General features: G+C 43.9%; 3 protein-coding genes and 1 long non-coding RNA gene across 4 annotated transcripts in view; 2 read left to right on the top strand and 2 right to left on the bottom strand.

The window, feature by feature from the left end:
* The window catches only part of LOC131892914 (ribonucleoprotein PTB-binding 1-like), a 32,231-nt gene extending 15,641 nt beyond the window's left edge, over window positions 1-16,590 (top strand). The window contains exons 2-6 of the mRNA XM_059242780.1: window positions 12,458-12,758; window positions 13,214-13,461; window positions 13,535-13,702; window positions 13,776-13,881; window positions 13,954-16,590. Of these exons, the coding sequence (XP_059098763.1) occupies window positions 12,458-12,758; window positions 13,214-13,461; window positions 13,535-13,702; window positions 13,776-13,881; window positions 13,954-15,542 (2,412 nt within the window). The 3' untranslated portion in view covers window positions 15,543-16,590. The remainder of the gene's footprint in view (window positions 1-12,457; window positions 12,759-13,213; window positions 13,462-13,534; window positions 13,703-13,775; window positions 13,882-13,953) is intronic.
* LOC131892925 (uncharacterized) lies at window positions 10,438-12,421 on the bottom strand. The gene is made up of 2 exons (XR_009374622.1): window positions 10,783-12,421; window positions 10,438-10,717 (listed from the first exon to the last, which is right to left on the bottom strand). It is a non-coding gene; the product is annotated as an uncharacterized LOC131892925 (long non-coding RNA).
* A 5,507-nt stretch (window positions 16,591-22,097) lies between the features above and the next one.
* Window positions 22,098-22,878, top strand: LOC131892923 (U6 snRNA-associated Sm-like protein LSm4). Its single transcript, XM_059242791.1, has one exon. It carries the CDS (start codon window positions 22,296-22,298, stop codon window positions 22,701-22,703), a length of 408 nt encoding a protein of 135 aa, XP_059098774.1. The 5' UTR covers window positions 22,098-22,295; the 3' UTR covers window positions 22,704-22,878.
* A 1,770-nt stretch (window positions 22,879-24,648) lies between these two features.
* Window positions 24,649-25,709, bottom strand: part of LOC131892916 (E3 ubiquitin-protein ligase Topors-like) — a gene marked incomplete at its 5' end in the record, with an annotated part of 2,634 nt that continues 1,573 nt past the window's right edge. The window contains 1 exon segment of the mRNA XM_059242783.1: window positions 24,649-25,580. Within this exon segment, the coding sequence (XP_059098766.1) occupies window positions 24,846-25,580 (735 nt within the window).

Below are 25,709 nucleotides of genomic sequence, written 5' to 3'. Positions count from 1 at the left end.
ACGCACACGTTCCATGGGTACTGAGTGTCTAGCAACAACCCTCAAGAGAGCAATTGAGCAATTTCTTTCAACAAGAACGTGTAGTATGTACTACTCGCAACTCGCTTTTGGGACGAAGACGCGTTTTGGTCGCGGCAACGCTTGAAAGACTCGATTAGAGGGCCAGGTTTGCCAAGTTGTAAACCTGTGCGATACCTCGAAATTACACTGCCAATGCAAATCGTGTAGACCAATTTAGTAATCAAGCTGATCAGATCACTTTCAACTTTCAATGCACGATGCAAGGGCATTTTGAAATTGGTGGAGATGTGTTTCCTCAGATTGGATTAGAAGGCACGCACGTTCCTTATCGAATCTATTTCAACTGACTTGTTCACGACTTCACGATGTCTTGGGCAAATATTTGAACCCTCCGAGAAACACTCGAGAAGCATTCGCTCAAAGGTGAGCCTATGAAAATGATTCAGATATGACTAAGATTGACGTTCTCGGGCACGAAAGACGAAAATGTGGTGAGGCGAGAGATAATCGCGGAGAACAATTCCAACTTTATTGAAGAGGACTTTTTCAATTCCATTCGATTCGAATATCTTACTCAGACCGACAACTGTCGTCTAATTTCCTTGAAATGGAACGGAATATCGTTTTTTTTTTCCTCGTCGTCTGATTCAAGAGAAGGGGCGGGATACGACGTTTATCTGACTCAATTTGGCTCCTACCAGCTCTGACTGGGATCTTTCTTTGTGCTTAATCTGAATAAACCTTGGACAGAAGTCGTCGTTGGAGAACCCTCTTTTTTTCTCTTGATTCTGTCCGTTCTCCAACCCCGCCCCAATGATCATCTGGTTATCTTTTTCTTGTCATTTCGGAATCCCTTTCTCTGCTCTCCCAAGGCAGGCTTGAGCTAGAACAGGGATCTGGGTGCGAGCCACGGGAGGGGGCCAAACCCCGACGATTGGACCCCAAACTCACTTTTCCTCAATACTTTGGGGCCGACTGTTCCTGGGATGGAACTAATTGTGTTCTGGAGGGAAATGGGTGCCCACACTGAGATCAACTCGGCCTGGACCCCATTGAGAGTCCCTCATGCAAATCGTCCATGTCCCATATTCATCCTGGACCCCTTCCTGCGCTGATGGGATGTCCCTTTAAATGGCTCTTTCTTTCGTTTCGGTTTCGTTCTCGTCGGCTTTCCTGGACTTTGTTTCATCCATCCAAGCTCGTCGTGACACATTTGGTCTCAGGCCTCGTTTTTTTTCTTCTTTTCCAATCCGACGAGTTAAACCACATTTTAGGGACGACTAAAGCGTGGTTTTGACGCCTTACGAAACAGGTGTTAGTTTGTGATTCGTCGAAGGGCTTCAGTTGAAATGATCGTTGGAAAAAAGTTATAAGATTGATCCTAAAATTCCCGTTGTGCCGTTTTGACAAAGGAATGGTAAAAGAACATAGAGGTCCAGAAGCTTCAACGAAGAAAACAGAGAGTTTCAGTGTTCAGGGAACTACTCTTGTGTTCGTGAGTGTGTGTATCCGTACCGTGTAGATCTTAGTCTGGAAACTGGGGCTCTTTCGATGGCAATTAAACCCAATGGGCCATTCGACCAAATGACTGAAGGAGAAGAGGACTCTGTGAAAGGGCTAAAGACAAAAGGGGAGGAACGTTAAAGCTGTTCCGCGATTTTTTTTTCCTCAGTCTAATGTGAACTTGCTCGAATCCTGAAGATGAGATGCAGTTGGCCATGCCTGAGATTCTTGTCCTCCTCCTTCTCCTCCTCTCTTCCCCTCTTTTTACGAGGAATAATCTTCTTGGGACTGCGAGATCAATTGTTCCTACCGAAGACGGATCACGTCTGCAATAAGCGCGGGACCACTTGTATGGAACCACGGGAGAAGAAATGTGCACTAGCAGCGGTAATATCATGTGTTCCATATCCATTAGGAAATCAGAAAACGGATCTGCCACACCGATCCAATTCGAAGATCCATTCCCCTGGCGTCACATTGTGTTTCGGATGTCCATCAGGATGATCAGATCCATATCCAAACTTCGATCGAGACGAGTAAGCAATCCATGATCATTGGTCTGGCCGCCCAGCAGAGCGATCAGTAATATCGGTATTGCTCTCTACTACCCATATGAAAGTGAGATAATGGCCGACTGCGAGAGAGCCCCCATTCTTGTGACGGATTCGACATGAAATATTCACGATGACCTCGTGGGTTCGATCTTTCGTCTGTCCAAATTCAATTTGTACCTTGTCGTTTTGAAGGGAGGACTGGAATGTACAGTACGCGAAAAAGGGTCCAATGGTGAATCACATCTCTGTTTGCGATTTCAGGTATGCTCCCAGATGACATTTATTGCCACCTAAGCGGTCACTTTCCGGGCAGATTTTTTGCAATCAAATCTTCTCTCCTCGCTCAGAAATGTCGGAAATGTCTGAAGAAACAATCTAGGAGAGAGAAAATGAATGAGAGAGAGAGAGAGAGAAAGAGAGGGAGACAAACGCAGTGGACCTGAGCTTGGGAACTTTGAGGAGGACCCACAATCCTTTTAAAAAGCCCCTCTGCTGATAAAAAAAAAGAAAGAAACGAACGAAGCAAGCGTAAGCAAAGTGTTCCAGTTTGGCTGTGTCTGCAGTAGTTGATTTTTATAGCATCTACTTGAAGAAGTTGACCTACCTTGTTCCAGGTCTCTTGAATGTTGTTATCATTTCGTGGTAGACCACACGGAACCAAGCAAGGAGGTAGAGGCGGGGCCTGGGTCGGGAGGAGGAGAAAGGGCCTCTACATTCACGGAACTTGCCAGAGGCAATGACACGAATGACATGATGAGAAATGAGATTTGCTACTCGGGTTAGTCTGGTTTCCTCTATAAATGCAAGAATTCGTCATATTTTACCGACGAACGAACGGGTGAAAGAGAGAGAAAGAAAGAAAGAGACTGACAAGAGAAAAGGATCCGACTTGTTCCACATAAATTTTCCATCTCGGCGGGATGATGCACTCCTCTCGCTCCAAAAAAAGAGAGGAACAAAAAATACACCCAAGCTTTTGAATATTTCTCGTTCCTGCTTCCTTGTGCAAAGTGAGGAGATAAGAAATATCAGCCTACATGGAGAGAGTGAGAGCAAGACGGTAGTTTCCTTTTCGCTCTGAAATGGTGAATTGTGTCTTGAGAGACTTCTATGTACTTGGGTAGCTCTGTGTGTGTGTCTCTCTCTCTCTCTCTCTCAAACACACACAGACACATGAATTCATTCCTACTCCAAAGGATTTTCGACTAGATGTGGAGACACTCACAGAATAGTAATTGCCAGGTTCCACTTTTCATGGACCACTACGAAGTCTGTTGCTCCATATACAAACGAAGGTAGAAAAAGGGGGAAAAATGGAGTTGTTCCAACCCAACCACTTTTTCCTCAAGTGTCTGGTACATATGTTCAGAACTCTCCAAATATGAGTTTCTTTTGTTGGATCCAACTTTTTATTAGTGTCGGCTGATCTTCTTGTTTTGTTATGAACCCAAATTTGTTTGGTGTTCCATGACATAGAGCTTGGCTAGTTGGTTGTTGAACCATCGAGCTCATAATGGAGGCAAGGGAGACGTTCCATTCCTCATCTCGCTTGTTCATTGACTTGGAAATATTCATGAAAGAAGAAAGGATTATCCTGGATTAGAGGCATCGTTTGTCAAAAAGAGAGCTGACGATGAAGGCGGGTTTGAAGCCATCTCTGGAATTGAAGAAATCCATTTTCTTGAATATGCCTAGTGGTATTTCTGAACACGATGACCGTGGATCAAATTTGGTCCAGAATTCATTTCCCACTGGTGACAAGATCAAAAAGTGTGGAATGGAAGCTCTGCCCTTTGCATTTCAAATGCCAGAGTCTGCAGTGGCATTTGCATTTTCCACAGGGTCGGGGCTTCGAAGTCCATAAAATATTTTTCTTCTTTTCTCTTTTCGCTTGTGGACTCAAAGGAAGCGAATAGAGAGAGAGAGAAAGAAGGAAGCATCGGCTTTTTTACGATGGTGTTGTTATGTTTTTGGGGAGAAGAGAGAGAGAGGAAACGAGGAAATGCACTTGTCAGATCCAGGGCCAACTATATATTGACACCCGATTCCGTCGAGACGAGTGGCTTTTCCCGATCCGTATATATTCCCAGGTCTCCGTTCCTTTGAGAGAAATGATCCCATTAGGGCCCACACTGACTGGGAGAGAAGTAGCCTATTCTTCTACGTAATTCACAGATCAATGATGCATCTCGGAACACTAGCCAAAGAAATAAGTGAGCACGAGACATGTTGGAGAGATAAAGGCGTTATTCTCAAGCCACAATGGGACGGTTTTGGATTTGGAAATGCTCTCGGAGGCAGAGAGGTGTCGTTGGAATCGATATCTTTCGTCGTATCATGATCCAAAGTCAGGATCTTCCTAATTCATACGTGTATGTACCATGTGGCGAAGACAGGATTATTTGGGAATGGTACGCTTATAAACAGTCCCATCACACCTGATTGAATAATGCCAGGGTACTAAGGAGAAATCAAGTGTGCTAGGGGATGTCTTCGTACAAGTAAATTGTACGTAGAATCTCCTACGTATTATGACTTCTCTTCACGAAACAGAGGGAGGAGCAATTTGGGAAATGTGGTCGCATACATCCTTGGGAAGTTTTACGACTAGATCATGCAACCTTTCATCACGTTCAGAGTTGATAGTTGGATGTAGATTAAATCACTTTAAAGGCAATTGTTTGTTGAATTGTTGTATTTGATGATGAACTTGCCGAGTACCGAGTACAAGCATATTCCAACTCACTGAAGTACATAATACTGTACATATTTATGTAGTGCATGCATGAGTCTCCATTTGATGATGAATCGCATCTGTCGTTGCTACCGAGCTCCACATTCGTTTTTGTCACGTATTCATCGAGTTCTGAACCTGGATGGAGATGAAACCTTCACATTCTCAACCTTGGGCCATTCGAGGTGTTGTCTCATGTGTTCATCAAGTATGCCTTGGATCGAAGAACATTTCCGCCCTGCTCAGGTGATGGTGTTCATTCATCTTGGCCAAAAACGAGGACCAACCAACCAACCAACCAACCACCATTCTTCTTCTTCTATGGCAACGACGACATTTGCCATTCGCCACGAAATGTCCTTCTTTTTTGGAAAGATAATATCTCGAATGCGGTCACGAGAAAAAGAAGGCGTGGGCCGATAGGACTAAATGTTGGTGTTGGGAGTGGTCTTTCTGATGAAACATGAGCATCTTTTGGAGTCGCCAAAACATCTCCGAGTGTCATGGCCAAATGGTGTGTTGCCCTTTCCATTAAAGTTGATCCAGTTATTGGTTACTAACTTTGGCCGGAACGGCTTTATTGGCAACTTAACGGAGTGGACTTGTTAGAGCATTGACGAGTATTGCGATGCTCTCTTCGTCTTCGTTCGTGTATGGTACCTTTTGTCATGGAGAATGTCATGGATATGTTACGTATCTCAAATACGTTTCGGCTTTATATTTGGTTGCGTGGGTGGATGAGAAATTTTGAGCTTTGTGGAGACGAAAAGAATCCATGCGAGGACAATAACCTTGGAGCACCTGATGCGATGTTTTATTGAATTCATTATCACACCCAAATGAAATTGCTTCGGCTGTAAAGACGCTGTTGATCACTCTACCCACTACAAATCCTTGAGAAGTAGTAAATTAGAGACTTGCGCTCCCTTCCTTAATGACATGTTCCAGCATATTTGTACAAGTACTTATGTGATATGCATTGTTTCGATCGCCTTGAAGTTACCATCTCATCTAGGTGTTGTACGTAGTTGTAGTGTTTCATTCATTTCCTCATTCATACTTGGTGCACCTCCTGGCATTTAGAAGATTGAAGTACTGTACTTCATTCATCATTTTGACAATGAGATTCTGAAATGTGTGACAGGTGTAACCATTCATGTGGGTGACGTTTGTCCAGTAAGTAACTTCATTTCCTTAAACACCTTGATTGACTGCCACCATTGACATCAAACAGGGGGAGATTATGAATCTTTGGAACTGCCCTTGCAGTAGTCTGTTGCCTTTGCGTAACGGTCTTTTTTGGGTTTAGTTGCTTAAAATCGTTAAGTTAAGCGAAATCACGAGTTTTCGCTGTGCAATCTTGTTGCCAGCCGGTTTTAACTGTCAAAAGAAAGGCTTGTTGTTTGTTTGTCACACTTGAGTAAAGGAATGTTTGTCCAAACTTTTGCTCCTTGGCTAGGCCAATGGTTTTGGTAGTTTGACAAAGACGGCCTTTGTACATGTTATTTTTCAGTCGTTCTCACACGTACGTACCTTCTTTGAGACGAGCATACTCTGTTTATGAGCGTGGCTCGCCTTACTCTCTTCGAGTGTTCCTTCCATCCATCTTAATGAGGATTAAGCAATTGGGATTACAAGAAGATGATGACTTGGGCCGGTGGTTAATCCTCTTTCTATTATGTTGATTACGGTTCTTGTTGCTCTTAGTCTTGCTACATCCCGCACTGACTGCCTTAGAGACTCTACTATATCTACCGGTAGGTTGTGAGGGAAAAGGAAGACGTGTTCCTCGTGTTCCTCTCATCTTCCGGTTGAAGGAATCCCTCCTCTCCAGGTTTGTGGTAATGAGGTGGAACAATCAACTTGACAACTAAATGGATCAAAATGGTCTCGAAATGGAACGAAGGAATGGCTCCATCATTGAGGATGACAAAGAGTTTTGGAACTGAAGACGGAGAGCAAAGAGAGAAAGAGGACCACCAAGAATATGCAAAGAGGAAGAGAAGTAAAAAGAGGGGCAGCAAATATTTGCACTGTCTTTGATTTCCCCTCAGCCAAGTCATTCGTTCTAGCAGTTGTAGGTCTCCTACTTGAACGGATGGCTGTGCGTCCTCTCACGGCAGTGAAGCCATTATCAATATCTGACAAAGGATACCTACTACATACGAAGGGTTTGGAATACACCAAGAATAGACTTCAATCCAATATCGTATCTCTAGCCATCCGGGAGCTCTTAAAAGATCTGGGCACAATTTGAGATGGAGTAAAGCTCAACGAGACAAACCGAGTTCACTACTTCAAAAACACATTTCAGTTGCCATGGGTTTTGTTTTATGGCCGGCTAGCACCCGTCCAGGGTTTTATTAAGACAATCTTAATGTGGAGAAGGTGCTCTGGAGCCTCTGGCCGAGGAGCATGGCCTCTCTCTCTTTCTTTCTCTTGAATAAAATTGAACGTCAAGTCTTCCTACGGAGCCATCGAGATGGATGAGGGGAGAAGGGGGGATTCCCCTGCTCGTAGCAATGTTTTTCTTCTTCTTCCACGACGGTCACTGGAAATGAAGCAAAGTGTAGTGTGGGGGGAAGAAAGTTTGTTGGGTGCGGGAAAAATGAGTCCAATCTCTCAAAGTCTGCGAGCGGATTTGCTCATTTCTTTGATGTGTCCAAATTTAACGGATCGTTTGAATTGAGCCAAGCAATAAAGGATTCCTCGTTCCAAACAACACATATACGTACAGTACTCGATTCCAGACTCATTGGCATTCATGGTACAGGGTGACCTAAGTTGCACTACACTCGACTCTCGACCAAGAAACAGCCCAATGCAATGTGTTCTAAAGAAGGGGAAATGGGAAAAATTGAAATATTCAGAGCGAATTTCCCGACTATCCCTAAGCTTTCAAAGTCTAGAGAGCTCGCCATTTCTGAAGAGGGAAAGAGATGGAGAGAAGGAGAGAGGGATGCGAAAGATATGAACTGGTCGAAGATCTGGCGGATGAACAGTAATAGCTATGCCCCATAAACCTGGTCATAATACTCTCTACATGCACACATACGAGAACTCTTCTGAGGATCGCCTCTTCCATCGTCTCTCTCAAACAGCCAAGATCGAAGGAAGCTAGATTTAGCTTTTAGAGAGGCTTACATCGTAAAACTGTGAACCCAATATGCAGATTAGTTGAGCACTCATGTTTTTAGTCACATTTTGCCAACCTCCCTTGGGTTACAGTAGGTAATAGGCATGCAAAATGTGGGGGAAGTTTGGATCGACATAGTAGGTAGAGAAGTCACTCTTTTGGGCTTCTCTTTCAGTCCGTTAAGTGTGTATTGCTTTGTTTTGTTTGGGTAGCAGATTGAAGTGGAACAGATTGCTTCCCATGGAGCTTTCAGCCAAATTTCTGCCATTTTCCGATTCTCGACAGTACAGCCCATCCTCTCAACCTTAATGTAGAGCAGTGCTGGAGCAGTTTTGCTGCTTGTGTCGGGCCGAAATCAACGGAGAAAGAGTGGTAAGAGAGGCAAAAGGAGAAGGAAATGAGCCAAAAGGTTTTTCTCGTTAAGAAAAATCTTCCCTTTCGAGAGAGCAGTATCATCAAGAGTGGTGTCGACTTGAGCCAAGAGTGGCCTTCTAAGACCAAGACTGGCCTTTTCTCATATGTTCATCCGCCCCAGTTGATGCTGACCTCCGATTCTGCACGATATCTATAAGACAGCCCATCTTACACCCTTTAAGTAAGGGCTGGGACAATCCTATGCATCGGATGCCGGATTTTTGGTGTTTTCGGATCCTGCTGTACACCCTTTAAGTAAGGGCTGGGACAATCCTATGCATCGGATGCCGGATTTTTGGTGTTTTCGGATCGTTAACTTTGCTTTTCGCATGAACTTGTAAAGGCTCGAAAGTCTCGCTGTGGAATGCTCCTGATCCTCTTGAGGCGAAATAACGCCGAACGCTATTGTTCCCTAATTCTTTCAATGCCGAGAATTATTCAATTTAGAACGCCTCAGTGGAACATCACGCAAAAACGTCAAATTTTGTGGTGGAGAAAAATCTCAACTTTAGACTCGCTCTGAAATAGCCACAAATCGGATCAGAAAGGATGACGTGCGGGAAAATGTGAAGGGGAAAAGTGCCTTCAACAAAATTTGATTGAAAAAAATAATCCGCCAAATACCCTGCCGCTTTTCGAACAAGTCCTGGAACCGAGACCAACTTCTCCAGGGAGTGGTGGAGCTGTTCTAAGTTCCTCATTTCGCGGTGAAAAAAGGCGGATGATATCATTACAGCGAACAGCGAACTGGCGAAGATCTCTATTTGGAACACCATGGCCTTTTATCAACCTCAATTTTTTCCCTGCTCCCACCTCACTCTACCCATGTGTGCTATCAGTAGTGAGGAGGGAACCAAGGCACGTTTTCTATGGGCTCGCTTCGTCCATTGAGCCGAACTTGTCGAGATGATTGAAAGATAAAAGAGAGTTCCAACTAACTCGATGAATGAAAGTAAATGGAAACGGTTTTGCATCGTTTTCCCTAATCTGGCTTACAACTTTGAGATCCAAGCCCGAGGGATCCACGCGATAGAGGCTCACAAATGAAGGCTGCCAAACAAACCCAATATTCAATTCGACTATTGATTTCCAGCTTGTTGGCAAATCTCTCTATATTTGATAAATATTTTTTTTGCCCTCTAACAATAGCTCCGAACTTGGGCGGTTGAAATTGAATTGTCTGGGAGCGAATCAGATTTCTGGAAATCAGATTCGGATGCCCCCTCAAATATTCCGGTTTGAAACGATCCCACAATGGCACAGTAGTATGGGCTCTTCTTTCTCTCATTGTGTATTCCAGAAGTTCCACTTAGCTTCAAGCACGTTTGAGGGTGGTGGCTGGAGCTCACTCGTTCCGTCGTCCGTGGTTCACCTGCTTGCTTCGTCCTTTGTGTTGTTCGTGGCCAGCGTGTTCCATGGTGCTTCAAGACTCCTTACGTTCCGTTTCCATTGACTAAGTTAGCAGACAAAACCCACAATTTTCTCTCTCCCTCTCTCTTTGTTGGTCGTATCTGGGAGATTGAGCTTGAGAATGAAGCCTCCCCCTTTTTTAGAGGTATTGAAGAAACACTTCACACTTCCACGGAAATGATCAATCAGCACAATTTGGACTCTCTTTTTCTTGGAGAGAGAACGGAGCGGTTGAAGGCGATCGCTCCAACTTAGGTCCGTCGTCGCATATTGTGTCCATCATCATCTTTTGATAATTCGGACCGAGTGGAGAACGTATGAGCCGGACCAGATTTCACGATTACGAGACCGTTGACAAAATGAGTTGTGCGCGGTGGTGTGTCATTCATATTTCATTTTCACCGCCACCTTGTCCTTCCGTGATGAATGTGGGTCTGACCATTGACAGATTGCTACTCATCTTGAGCCAGCCACGCTCCGTGTCTTCAGTGGCGATGGACGTTTCAATCTGAACCTTGTGGCCCTCGAGACTAATCGTAGGGTAAAAAGTGCACGTTCACGCTCGCCCTCAAGATGCCAATTGAAGACGACGCACAAGATTTATGCTTGTTTTCGCACAAAAACGCCAACAAGGTGTTCCCGTTAGTCGACCGACGAGAGAGAAGCAAGGCGCTATTGTTTATTTTGCCTTTCCAAATTGAAAATAGCGAAGATGCATTTTTGCAGAGACACACATGTTCACGTACATGCTCTGATGGGAGCCCCCGAAGTGTGTTCCACGCTTTTTGCAGCTCCCAATTCCTAATTCCAGTCAGGGGGAGTGAGTGTGGTCTTGAAGCGTGATCCTATGGGGAGAGCGGAGAGTTGTAAATGTGCCATAAAATGTCTTCTCCTCATGCCGAGTAGTTGCTCTTTTCAATCTGGGAGATTGACTTGCGAGCATTCCTGAATGTAAAGAAAGGCGAAATATAGGAATTCCAAGGAAAACGGAGCTGTCCCATGTCCCGTACCTTGATAATTCTGGCGTGCTTTTGTTGGCTCAACAATATCTTTTCTCCGTTCGCTCGTCTTTGTCGTCTTTGAGGCAGTGCCTGACTGGCGGACTGACGGACTGGCCGAATGCTTTTCAAGTCATCATTACAAAAAGGCCAAGTTCTCCCTAGGGTGGAAGGTGATCCGTCTTGCTCTTTTAACACATTGCTCGGATAAAGTCATTTCCATTTTTGCTCCACGAGTAATGAGGGTCCAATCTTCCAGTTGTGTCCTGCATCACACTTGTCTCTGGCGATCTCGTTAAGATTGCCAATACTCTGCATTGGCTTGAATACCTTTTTCTCAAATTGGATTCCATGAGGTGTGAAGAAGGGCAAGGTTCAAGTTCGGCCGTCGAGTGTGGAAAGTCTTGTGAAACGCATGGCGAGAAACCTCTATGTCTTTGTCGCCGTTGTCTCTTGGATTTCCGCTTTGTGTTTGTCAAAGAGCAAAGGGTGCAATGAAATAAATGAGACGAATCATATGGAACGGTCCGGCCAAAGCTCGATCGAGGAAGGGAAAAATCCAATGTCTCGAGTCCGACTTTCGCCTTGAGGCGAGATGTCAGGAATAGAATGGGATAATTGATGGAACTTGACACGAGCCTGGGACAGGGAGCAATTTCGAAACGCTTCATGGATCATTGGGTTTGATTTACAGACAAACTCATCTGACTCTGATTTTGGGGCAAGAACGAAACAATTATGGGGCTGAAACGTGAAATGAGGGTCGTTTAGAGCAAATTGCCGGCGTCCGCCCCATTGCAAGATGAACTCAGAGGCAAAGATGGAAAGAGGCACACCCCTTACTGGATGGAAAAGGACACCATTCCTTTTCAATGAGGTGTCTGGCCTCGCTTTTATTTAGCTTGGCAAGAGGGCTAATGCCGGTCAGAGTAAGAAAGAGAGAGAGAGAGAGAGACTCCTCGTTATGAACGAAGAATTGTCGATTGGCGAGGACCTCGTTGTCCCATCCTTCATTTCTTTCTTCCTTGCTTGGGCTTCGTTCGTTGTGCTCCCTTTTGTTCGACAAATTTCTCCCGTTTTTGGTTCAATCTGTGCCATGAATAGGCGAGGGATCTCCTCTTCCCCTTTTTTCGAGCTCACACTTGGCCTCATTTTTAATTGAAAATGTCAATCTGATCAAAGCGTTTGAAATTGTGAAGATGTTTTCACTTGGCAAAGTGGAGAAACATTGAAGGAATATGTCTGCTTCTCGAGCCTTTGAATGTCAGAGAAATCTCTCCCCGAGTGACTTGTTCTTGTTCCATTTTGAACATTCGATTTATGTAGCGGAACAAAACCTGTCACGATTACATCTCTTGAGATATTTGTTGGCGTGCTCGTTTGAGGTTGTTCTTCTGTCCCTTCCTAAAGGTCTCGAGTTTTTTGGGCCCCACCCTGTCATCAGGTGTACGAATTCTCGAACGAACTAGAAATATATCTTCAGTTCCATTTTTAGGGTTGAGCAAAAACGCTCAAGAGGTTGGTTATATAGATGTGTATAATTTATGGTTCCTGCAATAAAGCAAAAAAAAGGGGACTCGTCCATCTTTTCGACCTTATCCGAGGTTGTCCACGTAACAATTCCTAAGAGACATAATGACGGTCAGAACCAAACCCGAGGATATTTATGATTTCTTCTCCATTTCAGGACATTCGGGACGCCTTTACGGATCTCATCATTTATAGTGTGATGATTGAACAAACAGATGGTCGCTACAAACCGGGAGCGAAATTAACCCTTCAGAAGCCGGAATTGTTGGACGATTGGCCGAAATCTCGTCAGAATGTGTTCATCTTGAACAAGGAAGTCTCTGTGTGCATTGGAAGCTCTGATGGATGGCTGTGCGTGGCCAAACTCCCTCTTGATTATACTGATGACCAGTTTATGCAATTGGCCGAGAGCTATGGCAGGGTGAAGGAGGCCTTTCTAATGATATCAGAACTAACGGGTACGTTGAGAACTCACGTCGTGCAATAGTATATTTGTGGGCAGAGCTCCTATATCAACAAGAGATGATGAATGTTGGATAGGTTTGTTTGATTGACCTTTATTCGAATGGGAGTGGCAAGTACGTACTGCACGCGCACATACACAATACACATACATATGCAGTATGCAAGGCTTCGCTACTTGTAGTGAGATGCGAGAAATGAAATGAAAAACGTACTTGAGGGACTGCATCGGGTCTGTAGTGCTTCCGGCCAGTCTTACGCCTGCTCCAGGGCGTTGAATGGAACTTGCTCAGATTCTGTATGTACTTCCCCACTTAAAAGGGACCCCTAGATAATTGATGATGGCCACTTGGCTGGGGAATGTTTGAGTTGTCCATAATAGATGGACCTGGCATCGAGCTGAGGACCAAGTTGACCGAGTCATTACTCTTGGGTTTTGTCCAATTTGCAGGTGAAAGCAAGGGCTACGGGCTGATCAAATATTTAAGTAGCGATGCCTCCGCTCAAGCTCGCCATCTTCTGGATGGGCGAGAGATCAATCAATATCGGATCGACTGCGACTGGCTCAACTCCGGGCATATCACATTCAAATCCCTGCATTCCAAGGCCCTTTTCGTGGACCATCTTCCCCCGGGCTATCGGGATTTGGGCGAGTTCAGAAAGATCTTTTCGGTTGTCAAAAACCCACCCTATTGTCAGGTGAGCACCAGATTATCTTGAAATTGCCAGTCCATTGTGCTTGTTTTTAATTGTTCGAAACTTCGTGTTGTAGATTGCTATGCCCAAGGGTGTGATTCAGGACTGGGGCTTGGTTGAGTTCTTCGATCCTGATGACTCAGAGGCCACGCAGCAAAAGCGAAACCATTACAGCATCAAGAACCATCAGATTAGAGTTCATTTTTGTATCCCAGGCGTTAATGCTATCAACATTTACATGCAGGTATTAATTAGCCAGTCTTGTGACCGTACCTCCAATTATCAGGGAAATTCAGTGCTGACTATTTCTGCTTCAGGCTGTGAATGCTCCGGCCGATACGAGGAAGAAAGCCCTAATGAATGATACTCCATCCGCCAATGTATATTCTCAGCTCCAAAAATTGGCCAACCAAAACCCAACTTGTAAGCTTTGTTTATGAGTTCATAGATACCAATGTGACAATGTGACATCAAGGGATCAATTTTGTCTTTCAGTTGCCCAGAATCTCCAGAATATTATTCAAGACCAAATATCCAGTCTGTCATCCGGACGATCTCTTTTGCCCGGAACAATCGAAGCTGTCTCACCTGAACCTTCCGTGCAGATGAACACGCCTACTATGGTGTCTGCTACGCCCACTTTAAATGGAAATGCCCAAGCCGCTCTCATGATTCTTCTTACAGCTCAAATGGAGAGCCAGGCGGGTGAATCAAGCATTTTGCAGAATCCACAAGTGGTTGGAACACTTCAGAATCTTGTAAATCAGGCAGCTAATCCTTCCACTCAAAAGGACATGTCGTTAAATGAGATCTTAGCACAGAATCCAGCATTAGACCAAGTATTCAAGGGTCCATTAGGAACCCAACAGGCCCAAGCTGCGCCACAACCCCAACAGACCCGTTGGAATCAAGGTAATTCCGGTAAAGGACCTCTGATTGGGTCTGCTGCTCCCTCACCGCCTGTGTATGAGCAAGCCAAAGCGGTCAGGCCCCAAGAATCCATTCCAGGTACTCCTTCAAATCTAGTGTCAGCGCCCAAGGACGCCTCTCCTACCCCGCCCATTGTTGCAAATAACTTGAACAACTTGTTGAACACCCAAAACCTGAGCCAGCTCTTGGGCAGTTTGACGAACGAGCAAGTGGCAGCTAATGCGGCTGCGGTCTCTCAGGCCAACGATGCTTTGAACCAGCAAAGAGCACGAAGGCCCCAGGCCTTACCGGGTCAGCGACCCGTCCTCTTAGGGGATCCACCAGGCCAAGTGCAGGGGTCTCACTCCCAGACCCACGTTCAACAAACGCAACAACAAACTACTCTTTCACAAACGCTGCAGCATGCCCAACAAATGCAACCCATTGTATCGGCGCCTGCCATGTTGCCTCCACAAGTATCGTCTGGCCTTGGATATGCAGGGCTTCCGAATGGAGGTGGGGGCATGTTCCCCACTCCGACTGCACCTCAGAATCCTTACCTACTGGCTGGACTTCAAGGAATCCCTTACACAACTGCCACCTCAAACCCTGCATTTTTGTACGCTTCCAGTATGAATGCGGCTGCGCGCTTTGCCGTGGCGCAACAGCAGTCCCAACAACAACAACAGCAACAACATCAGCACCACCAACAGCAGCAGCAACATCACCATCAACAACAACAACAACAACAACAACAACAACAACAGCAGCAACAACAACTGCTGGCTGCCGCTCAGCATCAGTATCTTAGCACGGCCAACCAAAGTTTGACTGCGGCTGCCAATGCCCAATATACGGCCTATCTACAACAGCAGCAGCAACTGAGCCTTATGAATTCTTTGCAACAATCGTCGGGTATGGTGTCTCCGGTGAGCATGGCCGCCGGATACATTCAACAACCTCCCATTGGCACTGCCTTTATGGCCGCCCCCGGTGGCCACGTGGGTCACCCTCTGGGATTTGCTACCCCTCCTCCAAGTGGAAACAAGCGAAAACTTCCAATCCCTCCCAGTCCGGAGCAAAGTCCCGAAGGTCCATACATCGGGCAACATTCTCAAGGTCTTGGTGGGCATTATGCAGACAGTTATTGGCGGAAACGGGCCAAATACGAGTAAGTTAGCCCGCGATGCTGGATGGATTCCCTGGAGACACCAGAAGAGTACAACAAGCACAGAAACCACCCGAACCTCCAACGTCCAATCCCTCCCTCGCCCCCCCGTTTTTTGTTGGTGCCTGGAATGGAAGCCAAGGAGGACAATTTAGACTATCATTCCAGAAAAGCCCGAAAGATTCATTCTTATGAGAAATCGTCATTCACAAGAGAATATAATACCACGTCTATTACGAACAAGCGTTCTCGAATCGACCCCGGCTTCACTTGCATAATAGTAATAAGTTGTTCCTCTTGAGAATGATCACGATGATTTCCACTTCGATCATGACCACCATCCTGCTTCTTCCGAACAATTATCTTTAGTATTATTATCCTCATCATTATTATCATTAGTATCATCATCACTATGAGTACAACTCTCGACTTTGATTGTGTAAAGCCGTACCATAACCAAAGAAGAGTTTTCTCAATTTTGAGTTGTTTGGGCATTCCTCTCTCGTCTTCCTTCTTGAGTAACTATCACTTTCACCCCGTATCATCAAATTTGCTCTCCATATGTGCATTATTATGATTACGATTATTTTCATTATCACTACTACCCTTATCCCTATCTCATTAACAACTAAAACCAGTTAGGATCTATTCAGGAGGATTCCCTGGACGCCTTCATCATACTCCTCACCTCCAACTACGAGAACGACAATGATACTCAGTTGAGTCCACCCTCAACGACGCTTACTCAATTATAATTAACCCCCATATCATGTTTTGTTCGCTTCTTCTTTCTCTTCATCCTAGATCTTTTAAGTCTTTTGTTCGCATTGTGTATGATATTATTTTTAACCTTTCTTTTCTCACCCCCAAAAAGTGAATACGTTGGGGCCAGATGTGGTGAATTTCAAGGAGTTCGCCCCGTGATGGCCTTCTTTTTCTGGCTCTCGCCTCTTTCTTCTTCCCTTTCTGAATCTGTCGCATCCCTGTCAAACTTGGCCGTCTCTAATACATTATAGTATGTCACACAGAACCAAATAAATGTCTATCATACACTAGTTCTCTTCCAATCATCTCGTTAGTTTTTTCCCATTCCTTCGCCATCATTTTAATTATCTCCCTTACTCATTTTCTTTCTCGCTTCTTTCTCGGTCCTCTTTACCATAGAACAGTAGTCTATGTCTTAACCAAAGATCACACAGGTTGTCAACAAATTGTTTTCGGGGAACTATTGTGCAACCCTATATTTCGGTCTTCATACTTTTTGAGTGGGTTTGGATGTTATTTGTTCGGTACGCTGTGTTGAAGCGAATTCCTCAAAGACATAGTCATATTTTTGTATTCATAGAGTAGAAACTATTTTTGAACTTGCAAGAGATGACAAGCTCAGAGACCGAATTGGTACTCGTAACATGTGGGTATTCGCCCGAAAAATTTACTGCCAAGTCAAAAGACGATAGCGGTATGTACCCCACAAGTGGAAAAAAACACCTTCTGCTTACAGGCCACATACGAGAGACTTCGTATATGAAAGACCTTTGCCGTTTGATCTCTTTGTCCAAAAGGCCAAATGTCCGGAAAAATTGAATAGGACACTTTACTTTGAAACTGTCCGATCTGCAATTTACACATAACAAATTGATATTTTTTTTGTCTCACCCATTTTGCGGTTTTGGAGGTCTTGCAAGCTAAACATGTCCCCTAAAAGAGTCTAAAATTGTGCCTCTTGTTTCAAAGGCAAAGTAGAGTAATAGAGAGATCCTATCTATCATGGCTTTATCAATAAAGGCTATGTGGTAGAAATCCAAGATGGTAGCTTTTAAAGATCAAAATGACCAATGAACAGTTTAGCCTCTGTAAAAGTGGCGTGCAGCACAAGTCATTCGTTTCACATCATATTTACGAAATGTAAAAAATCGTAATAGCGTTTTTCGCAGGTTTAGGCCCTCAATTTCTGCAAAAGTAACGGGTAACGGTAACTTTTTTTTCGTTAACCTTTCAAGTCCTACTTAAGTGCATAAATATGAATATATTTTTAATGTTTTAAATCAACACTTAATAGCAGGACCAACGTAATAGGTCGAACGCTTGAAGTTTGAACCCTAGAAAGTTCAAAGTCCAACTTAATCTAATCAAAAATACAATAAACTTATCTTGGAATGGTTGAAGCAAGGAGTGAGCACGGAAAGGACCAGAGTGAGTGAAAAAAGACCATTCTATGAGCTGCTATGAGCGTAGCTGACAATAAAAGCTGACCCAAGTCTTCTTTTTTGGGACTTCCTTACCGCTGCTGTGATTGGAATCCCAGCAAATCAAGGCGAGAAATTATTCATTTTACTTAACTTTTATTTATATATATTATTTGATTGACCTACGAATTAGAGTTGGCTGACCTGGCCAGGGACTCTATAGAGAGGAAATGACACGGATTTCCTCTCACCGCCAACTTAGGCCATTGCGTTGAATCAAGACATTAACTCCAGTACAAATAAAACAAGATTATCCGTACTGCATAGAACATTAAGGTGTTTTTCATTAAATAATGATCTCCTTGATATACAACTCCGTCCATATACTAAATATTTCTGAATTAATCTTGAAAGTCAGAAGAATAAATGAACATCAAATTAATCAAAAACAATCAAATTGTTTTTTGATTGAAATTGGTGAAATATTGCGTAAAATTGGCTCAAAAACACACATAGATAGAAAATCATCAAGAGCCATTTTATTAATTGATGGGTAATGTACTGACAAAATATAAAAGAAATGTATGGAATAAGCAATAAAAGTACATGTACATAATTGTTAGCATATTAGAATATCTAGGATGGACAATTGATAATTTTGTCTAAACCCACACATTTGACAAAAAACATCAGACGGCATTGGTGAGAAATGAATGAGTTATCTTTTTGTAGAGTTTAAATTTCTACTTATTAGGAAGTTTGCATAAAAGGCAGGCATTATATAAGGGGCACAGAGAAATATCAAAGTACAGTAGACTAGATCTCAATTTGCACTTTGGACTCCAATAAATTGTTTTTCTTGTAAAAGCATCCAAAATACCAAAATAGTCAAATTAAACAGGTGCTATATCTCTTAAAATTATTATTTCATGATTATGAAGCATCCAAATGAGTTTAAAGAACAATACGTAGCTCAGAGCTGCAGTATGTCTACTTTTGGATTGAGGGCCATTCCTAGAGTGAGAACCATAGTTTCATAACAAATGCGTCAAATTACTTGAAATTTGGTCAAGATGTGTCTGAAAAAATTTTCTAAAAATAATGTTTTTGGCAAAGAGAATTTATTGATTGTGTTTTGAGCAAATTCTTGTTTTATCAAGAAAACCTAATTGGCACTTTTCAGTTGTTGTACTTTAAGACATGTTTAAAGTCATTTTAAGTTTATCTGAATGCCTGGTTTTAAGCACATACCATCAATGTTACGAAAACGATATTAGTTACATATTTTGTTCAATAATTATGCCAATAACTGACATTCAAAAATTTCAGCGGCAAAAGTTTAGGCCTTACTTGGCGGGAAAGGTTTAATGATCAGAAAAAGGTGCGTATCCTTGCATTAGTGTCCTTGACCTGGCTAACCCTTGAATATAAGGTTGATCAGGAATTTTTGTCAAAAACTTGTCCAAGTTTGAGTTAAATCCTGCTACTGGATCAACGCCTACATACGACCTACGAATATTTGAAGGCAGCAAATTGAACAATGAAGGAGCCTGAGAAAGAAGAGAGGTGGACTTCTTTGTTCGAACTAGCCTGGATTCTCGAGGGCTTGAAGGTGCTCTCATAACGCGCATTAAGCCTCTACGGTCACTAGAATTGACCCTAAATCCTGGGTTGGGACAAAGCTTTTGAAAACGTATGTACAGTATCAGATACCTTTCGCACCTTCTCCGAATACTGTACTGTCCCAACCTTTCTAACCTCTCCCAATACGAGAGCTCTCTCATATCTTCAATGTTCCTAGTAAAACATCTTTGGACCTGCTCGAGCTTTTGCAAACCTGCTAAACTAATTGGAGCCCAAATGGGAGAGGCATATTCAAGATGCGGCTGAACAATCGACTTGTACAGTGTTAGCATCGTGACACTGTCTCTGGACTTAAACGTGCGATATATCCAACCACATGTTTGAAAAGCCTTACAACTTTCAACTGGATATGCTCATCGAACTTTCCATTATCTTGGAGGACTACACCTAAATCCTTCATGGATGAGACTTGCTGAATGCCCTTGCCTTCATCATCTAATAGTGGAGTGTCTAAAGTTTGGATCGACCCAAAGGTCATTGAGCTGACCTCCTGAATCACTTTACTCTTTGTTGGTAATTGGTCATATTCGATGGAGGCCATAATCTTACCCTGAATTACGTCCAAATTTTTTTGGAGACTACCTACAATTGTTGGATTCGATGTGCTCTGGAGCCTTTTTGTTAGTTTGCAGGTCTTTTTGAACACAGTCTTCTTATATTTTGGAATTTTTGTCTCTGTCCCACCTTCCGGAACATACCGTATTGAGAGATTGCTAGATTAGAGCAAACTTCCTTAAAACTAAAACTAATTTATCAATGGCTGCATCTACAGAGTCTGGCAGAAGTATCCGGACAAAACTTTGAACATGTACAACATCATCAAGATCCAATTCTGTGAAGTAGTTTTTTACACAGAAAATAATTTGGTGTCATTGTAGATTAAGTTTACTCAATATGGCCACCATCAGCCTTGATGACGGACTCTATACGTCTGTTGAAGGCGGAGCATGCCTTGGTGACCTCGGCCGTGGCAAAGGTGGCCATGCTCCTTTTCACAGAGGACTTCAGGCTGCTGATCCTGTTGTGAGGGTGTTGGTTGACCTTTCTCCTCAGCTCAGACCACAACTAATAGTCACATGGGTTGAGGTCTGGGCTGTTGGAAGGCCACTCATTGGGCCTGATCACCACATCAAAGTTGCTGATGAGGAAATCAATGCTCTTCTTGGAGATGAGGGCGGGGGCACTGTCCTGGATCCACATGAATTTGGTGTTGGGAGGGTAAGTCAAGGCAAGGCATGACAACCTTCTTCAGGAGGTCCAGGTAGATATCAGTGTTGACCTCGAGGCCGGCCGGAAAGATGTGGGCGAGCATGATCTTGTCATCGCTGGTAATGAGGCCAAAGACCATGATCTTGGCAGGGAACTTGGTCTTCATCACGGGTGGGATGCTGGACCTGTCCCCAGAGAGCCAACGGTCATTCTGGGGGTTGTAGGCACCATCAACTGTAAAATTTGACTTATCTGAGAATAACTTGATGATGCCAGGTTGACCTTGCAGAGCTGGCGTAGTTTCTTCCCTCTTTCCAACCTGGTTGCCTTCATCTTCATGGTGAGGAGGTGGGCCTTCTCCTGACGTAAGACTTCAATCCCAGACCATCCTTCACGGCCTGGCCCATTGCCCTCCTGCTCACGGACCTCCTGGCTGCTTGCACCGACCGTCATCGACACAACTGGGTTGGCCTTGATTGACCTCTTCAGGCCATCTACGAAGGTGGGAGTTCTTTTTTTGGCCTTGTGTGGTCCACACAGAGCATGGCTGATGTTCTTGCCAGCTTTCAACCTCTGAATGACTCATACACTGTTGACATGGGGTACATTGTGATCTTAATTATGGCCTTTGCATCAATGCCGGCCGCATGCAATTCAGCAATCACTTTGCGTTTGGCCTCCTGGGTCTTCATGGTGATGTTTTTCCAAAATGTTTTCGTAACAGAAGTTGAATACTTTGGTTTGGACTTTAATTTGTTTTTCAGGTATAAGGTCTAATTGCGCGCGAAATTCAATCTATTATGATCTTAAAATTGGTTCGGATACTTCTGCCCGACTCTGTATGGACGATTCCTGTTTCAGATTGAAACCAGATCCAGGTCTTCTGATCTTTCTCTAATCCACGGCCAATGCTCATCTTTGAACTTGAACTTAGCCAGACCGACCTTTTTGGCCGGTCTCACTCTAGAGCACGCCGGCTTTTGAGTTATGGTGGACCCTATCTCAAGGACATGATGATCTGACAGATTACTAGGTGTCACATGGACATACTGGATCAGAGAACAAGTCGAGAACGTTATTTGCTCTGGTGGCTACAGCGACATGCTGGGAGAAATTGCGCAAGATCGCATATTCTTCCAGCTTTTTGAACAACTGAGATGTCGATTTCGAAATTAGAATATACCCATCGCGACTAGCCCCGAGTTCCTAAGTAAGTTAAAATCTCAGATTCGGCTTTGGATGGGATAGAGTAAAAATGTTCGGATATGGATTCATCGATGTGATTAAGAGAATGTTTGAGATCGGATTGGCTTACTCTTTTGGATCCCATGCACAGCTCTAATCAGGAATTGACGTGGACGAGGCCCTATCTAGCATTTTTTCAATCTATTGCAAAATCATCGAGGAAGCCAGACTTTTTCAATATTGCTATGCTGGTTTTGATCTTTCCATAGAATAAAGGGTTGCGTGACTCCGGGTTGCCTGTTGCGCTTGGTGCCCGCCTTTCTGCCTGTCTACTTGCCCGATTCGGCAAAATATAAACAAACCTTGGTCTTCTTGGTTTGATCTAGAACTTGATCTAGAATCTATCTCTCTATCTGAGACCACGGGCAGGTACAATAAGACCAGTTCAGTGTTTAACCCGTCAAATCTGGATCAGTCTCATTGGTTTGAGCTATTTGAATCTCGTTCCCCCCCGCCCCATCTGGATCCCGCTCAAGATGTTGCCATTGTCGCTGTTGAGGACCGCTCAGAACCATCCCATGTTGGTGGAGCTCAAGAACGGCGAGACCTACAACGGCCACTTAGTGTCGTGCGACAACTGGATGAACATCAATCTCCGCGAAGTGATCTGCACCTCCAAAGACGGCGACCGATTTTGGCGGATGCCCGAGTGCTACGTCCGAGGATCCACCATCAAGTACCTGCGCATTCCCGACGAGGTCTTGGACATGGTCAAGGAAGACGTGACTACCAAAGGCGGTGGACGCGGTGGGGGCCGTGGACGAGGCGGGCCGCGAGGCCGGGGCGGGTTCAGTGGAGGCGGTGGACGTGGTGGAGGACGAGGTGGGGGTCGCGGAGCGGGCGGAGGCGGGGGCCGAGGTGACCATCGCGGGGGCCGTTATTGAATTGTTTTGTGGACCAATGATGGAATATAAAAATGTACGCAGAGACTGGTAAACCAAGTTATCTTTATTTCTGATATGGCCGGTTCCGTCTCATCCTTGAACAGTGATTGAATTGAGAAAAAAAATTGTAACGGTATCTGAAAGAGGCTTTATAAAGATGCCGACGAAATTTGGACTTCGAGTGAACGTTCTTATACCGCATGTTGCTTCTGCAAAATTGCTATTTGGTGTGCAGAACCATGTTATTCCATCGCAAACTTCCGGAAGAAAGGGCAGGTCACCAGATTATAAGATAAACGTTAATAGTAGGAGGGAAGCTGATAACGTGGGTAGGATGTACTTCAATCAGTCCCAAATTCTAGATCAACTCAAGGATGACAAAGGATAATCAGAGGCTCTCTGCGAAAGCATTATTTCCCATTCTAGTCAAGTCCACGGACTTGTAGAGATGTGGACTGCGAACAGAAGCAAAAAAATCTCCTAAACCGTTCATTTTATTCCAAACGAGCACTTGATAGGACCACAAGATCTTGTTGAATGGATGAACTAGGTCAAGTTTGAGCCCCAAACTATGCTTAAGGAGCTCACGAGATATGTCTAAAGTTATGTAGTAGTAAACACAACATAAGACTTGAATTTTCTGCCTGCTCTTGGTCAGCTACATAAGCTTTTGACGATATAATTTTGAAACGAACCAATTGCAAGTAAATTATATAAAAATGACCCGCCGTTAATTGAAAAGATCTGCAGTCCTCAATCCTTGTGTTTTCCGCATATCTTATCAACTATTTCGCCATTTTTCCCAGTTTTTCTTAACCGCTATTTTGCCAATTTTTTTTATTTTTTTTACGGCTTTAGTTATAACCAAGAGCAGGCTCTCCGACATTCTACGATTTAGATGAACCTTTGCCAGGTTTCAAGCATGATCTTGATTGGTTTTTCCAATCGATACCTGACCAACCTTACGTTCAGGGATTCAAACTCGTTGTCGGACCAATTGTCTTTTTCAAACATGATTTGCTCAGAAATCATTCCCAAGCATCTTTTAGAAACCCGTAAAAAATAATCATGAAAAGAACTACTTACTTTAACTTGAACTAAGCACACATGGCTTTAAAAGTCATTCACTTAATTAACAATCATAACTTAATGCAGGCATCTTTTTGGAGTTCCAGTTGGCCCATAATTTAGAAGATTTTGAAAAGCTTTTTGAGCCAATCTCTAGACGAGAAAACTGCAAAAAATATGTTTTAAGTTCTTGGAAATTGTCCACCTTTCGATTTTTGAAAACTCTATGTTTATGCACCCATATGGCTGGATTTTGAAAGTTTTGCGTGGTTTTTATGGCTATTTTTGTCATACCTATGTAAAGTGGCCAGAAAAAAGAGCTTATTTTGTAACCACTTTTGCATATGCAATTGGGACACTGGGTATGAAGTTACAGAACGAGGGAATGACTTTTGTACAACTGAGAGTAATTTAGGATATACGAACCCGCATTACCACAATCGTACTTTTGAAGGGACGAGTGAGGTGACAATTTTCCTTCGAATGATTCGTGACAGCACAAAAGACAATGCACCGAAATTCAATTGACTGTTGCTCGTCAACAAAAGTCCGGATCATCCTAAAATGTGCCTCGTGAGTTTTTAGATCTCATGTCTAGTTGGTCCTATCAAGAGAAATTGAGCGGCTTGATTGCGATTCGATATGCGCAGCCGAACTCCCGAGCACAGGCATTCGTCCCTTTGATTAACATCTCGAACGGATTGGGATTTCATTCCCACAAGTGATAAGAAGTCCGCAAAACCAATTACTGCAGCACTCTTGGGTAATCCCTTTCATTTGTGGAGGCCGATGTCTTCGATATACTGAAACTACGCGGTGGGATTTCTTGTTCCAAAGAACGACTTCGTTTTTAACTAACATTTAATGCAAGATGAAATCCAGCTAAAATAATATGTATTGTTTGGAAATGCTGATTAATGATTATCAAATTGATCAAACTACATAATATTGATTAATCATAGTACAGTGAGTGAGTGTTCTGACCCGGTGGCCCTCATTCATTAGGCCGTAGTTGAGCAAGAAATTAGCTGTGCGCCCTTATGTCAACGTAATCCGCTCTGTCGTGCACTTGGCTTATTCGCTATCGTCGGAAGGACTCCGCTGCTCTTCTTTGAGGTACGAGGAGAACCGCTCTTCGCGTTTGATCTCATCTTTTAACTTCCGATTGATGAGCTTCAATCGAAGATCGTTCGTGCCCATAGACTCGACTTTGAATTCCTCCATGGGAGTTTGGTCCATCACAGCTTGAGGTTGAATTAAAGTCACCTTACGCTTCACTCGATTCGAAGCTAAGGGTGGTTCCACCTTCGTTGGATGGGAAGAGTTTGGATAAGAATGCAATGATGAACCAGCAAATTGTACGATTCGCGCGGGATTTTGAGTCACCACTTTCTTGACGGATGCCTGGGGAGTCGCCACATCGTCCGAAGAGCCAAAGTAGTTGGAGCTTCTTCGCTTTCGTGGAGGTAACATGAGTTTCTGTTTTTTCCGTTTCAGAGAACGAGCTTCTTGGCGCATCCGATATTCGTCGTCATCGTCGGATAAATCCGAGGAAGAAGAGGCTCTCGTTGGCTGATCACCATCCGAAGAGGAGCTGGAAGAACTCACGTACTTCCTCCGGGAGCGAGAATTCCGCTCTTTCAAGCTTTTCCGACGCTTGAGGGACCGTTTCTTCTTCTGTTTGTCCGAATCCGAGTTGGGTGGAGACTCGGTGAACGTTTCGCTTTTTTGCGGTTTCGTCCTGATCTCTTCCTTTTGCTGTTGTTGTCGGCTCTTGGACGAACTCTTTCCTTTGCCTTTGCCTTTTCCCTTTNTGGGAAGAGTTTGGATAAGAATGCAATGATGAACCAGCAAATTGTACGATTCGCGCGGGATTTTGAGTCACCACTTTCTTGACGGATGCCTGGGGCGTCGCCACATCGTCCGAACAGCCAAAGT

This window comes from Tigriopus californicus, chromosome 2 (assembly GCF_007210705.1).
Source record: "Tigriopus californicus strain San Diego chromosome 2, Tcal_SD_v2.1, whole genome shotgun sequence".
Taxonomy (NCBI): domain Eukaryota; kingdom Metazoa; phylum Arthropoda; class Copepoda; order Harpacticoida; family Harpacticidae; genus Tigriopus; species Tigriopus californicus.
The sequence above is the reverse complement of the archived record's forward strand: the minus strand, read 5'-3'. Positions and strand labels throughout refer to the sequence as shown.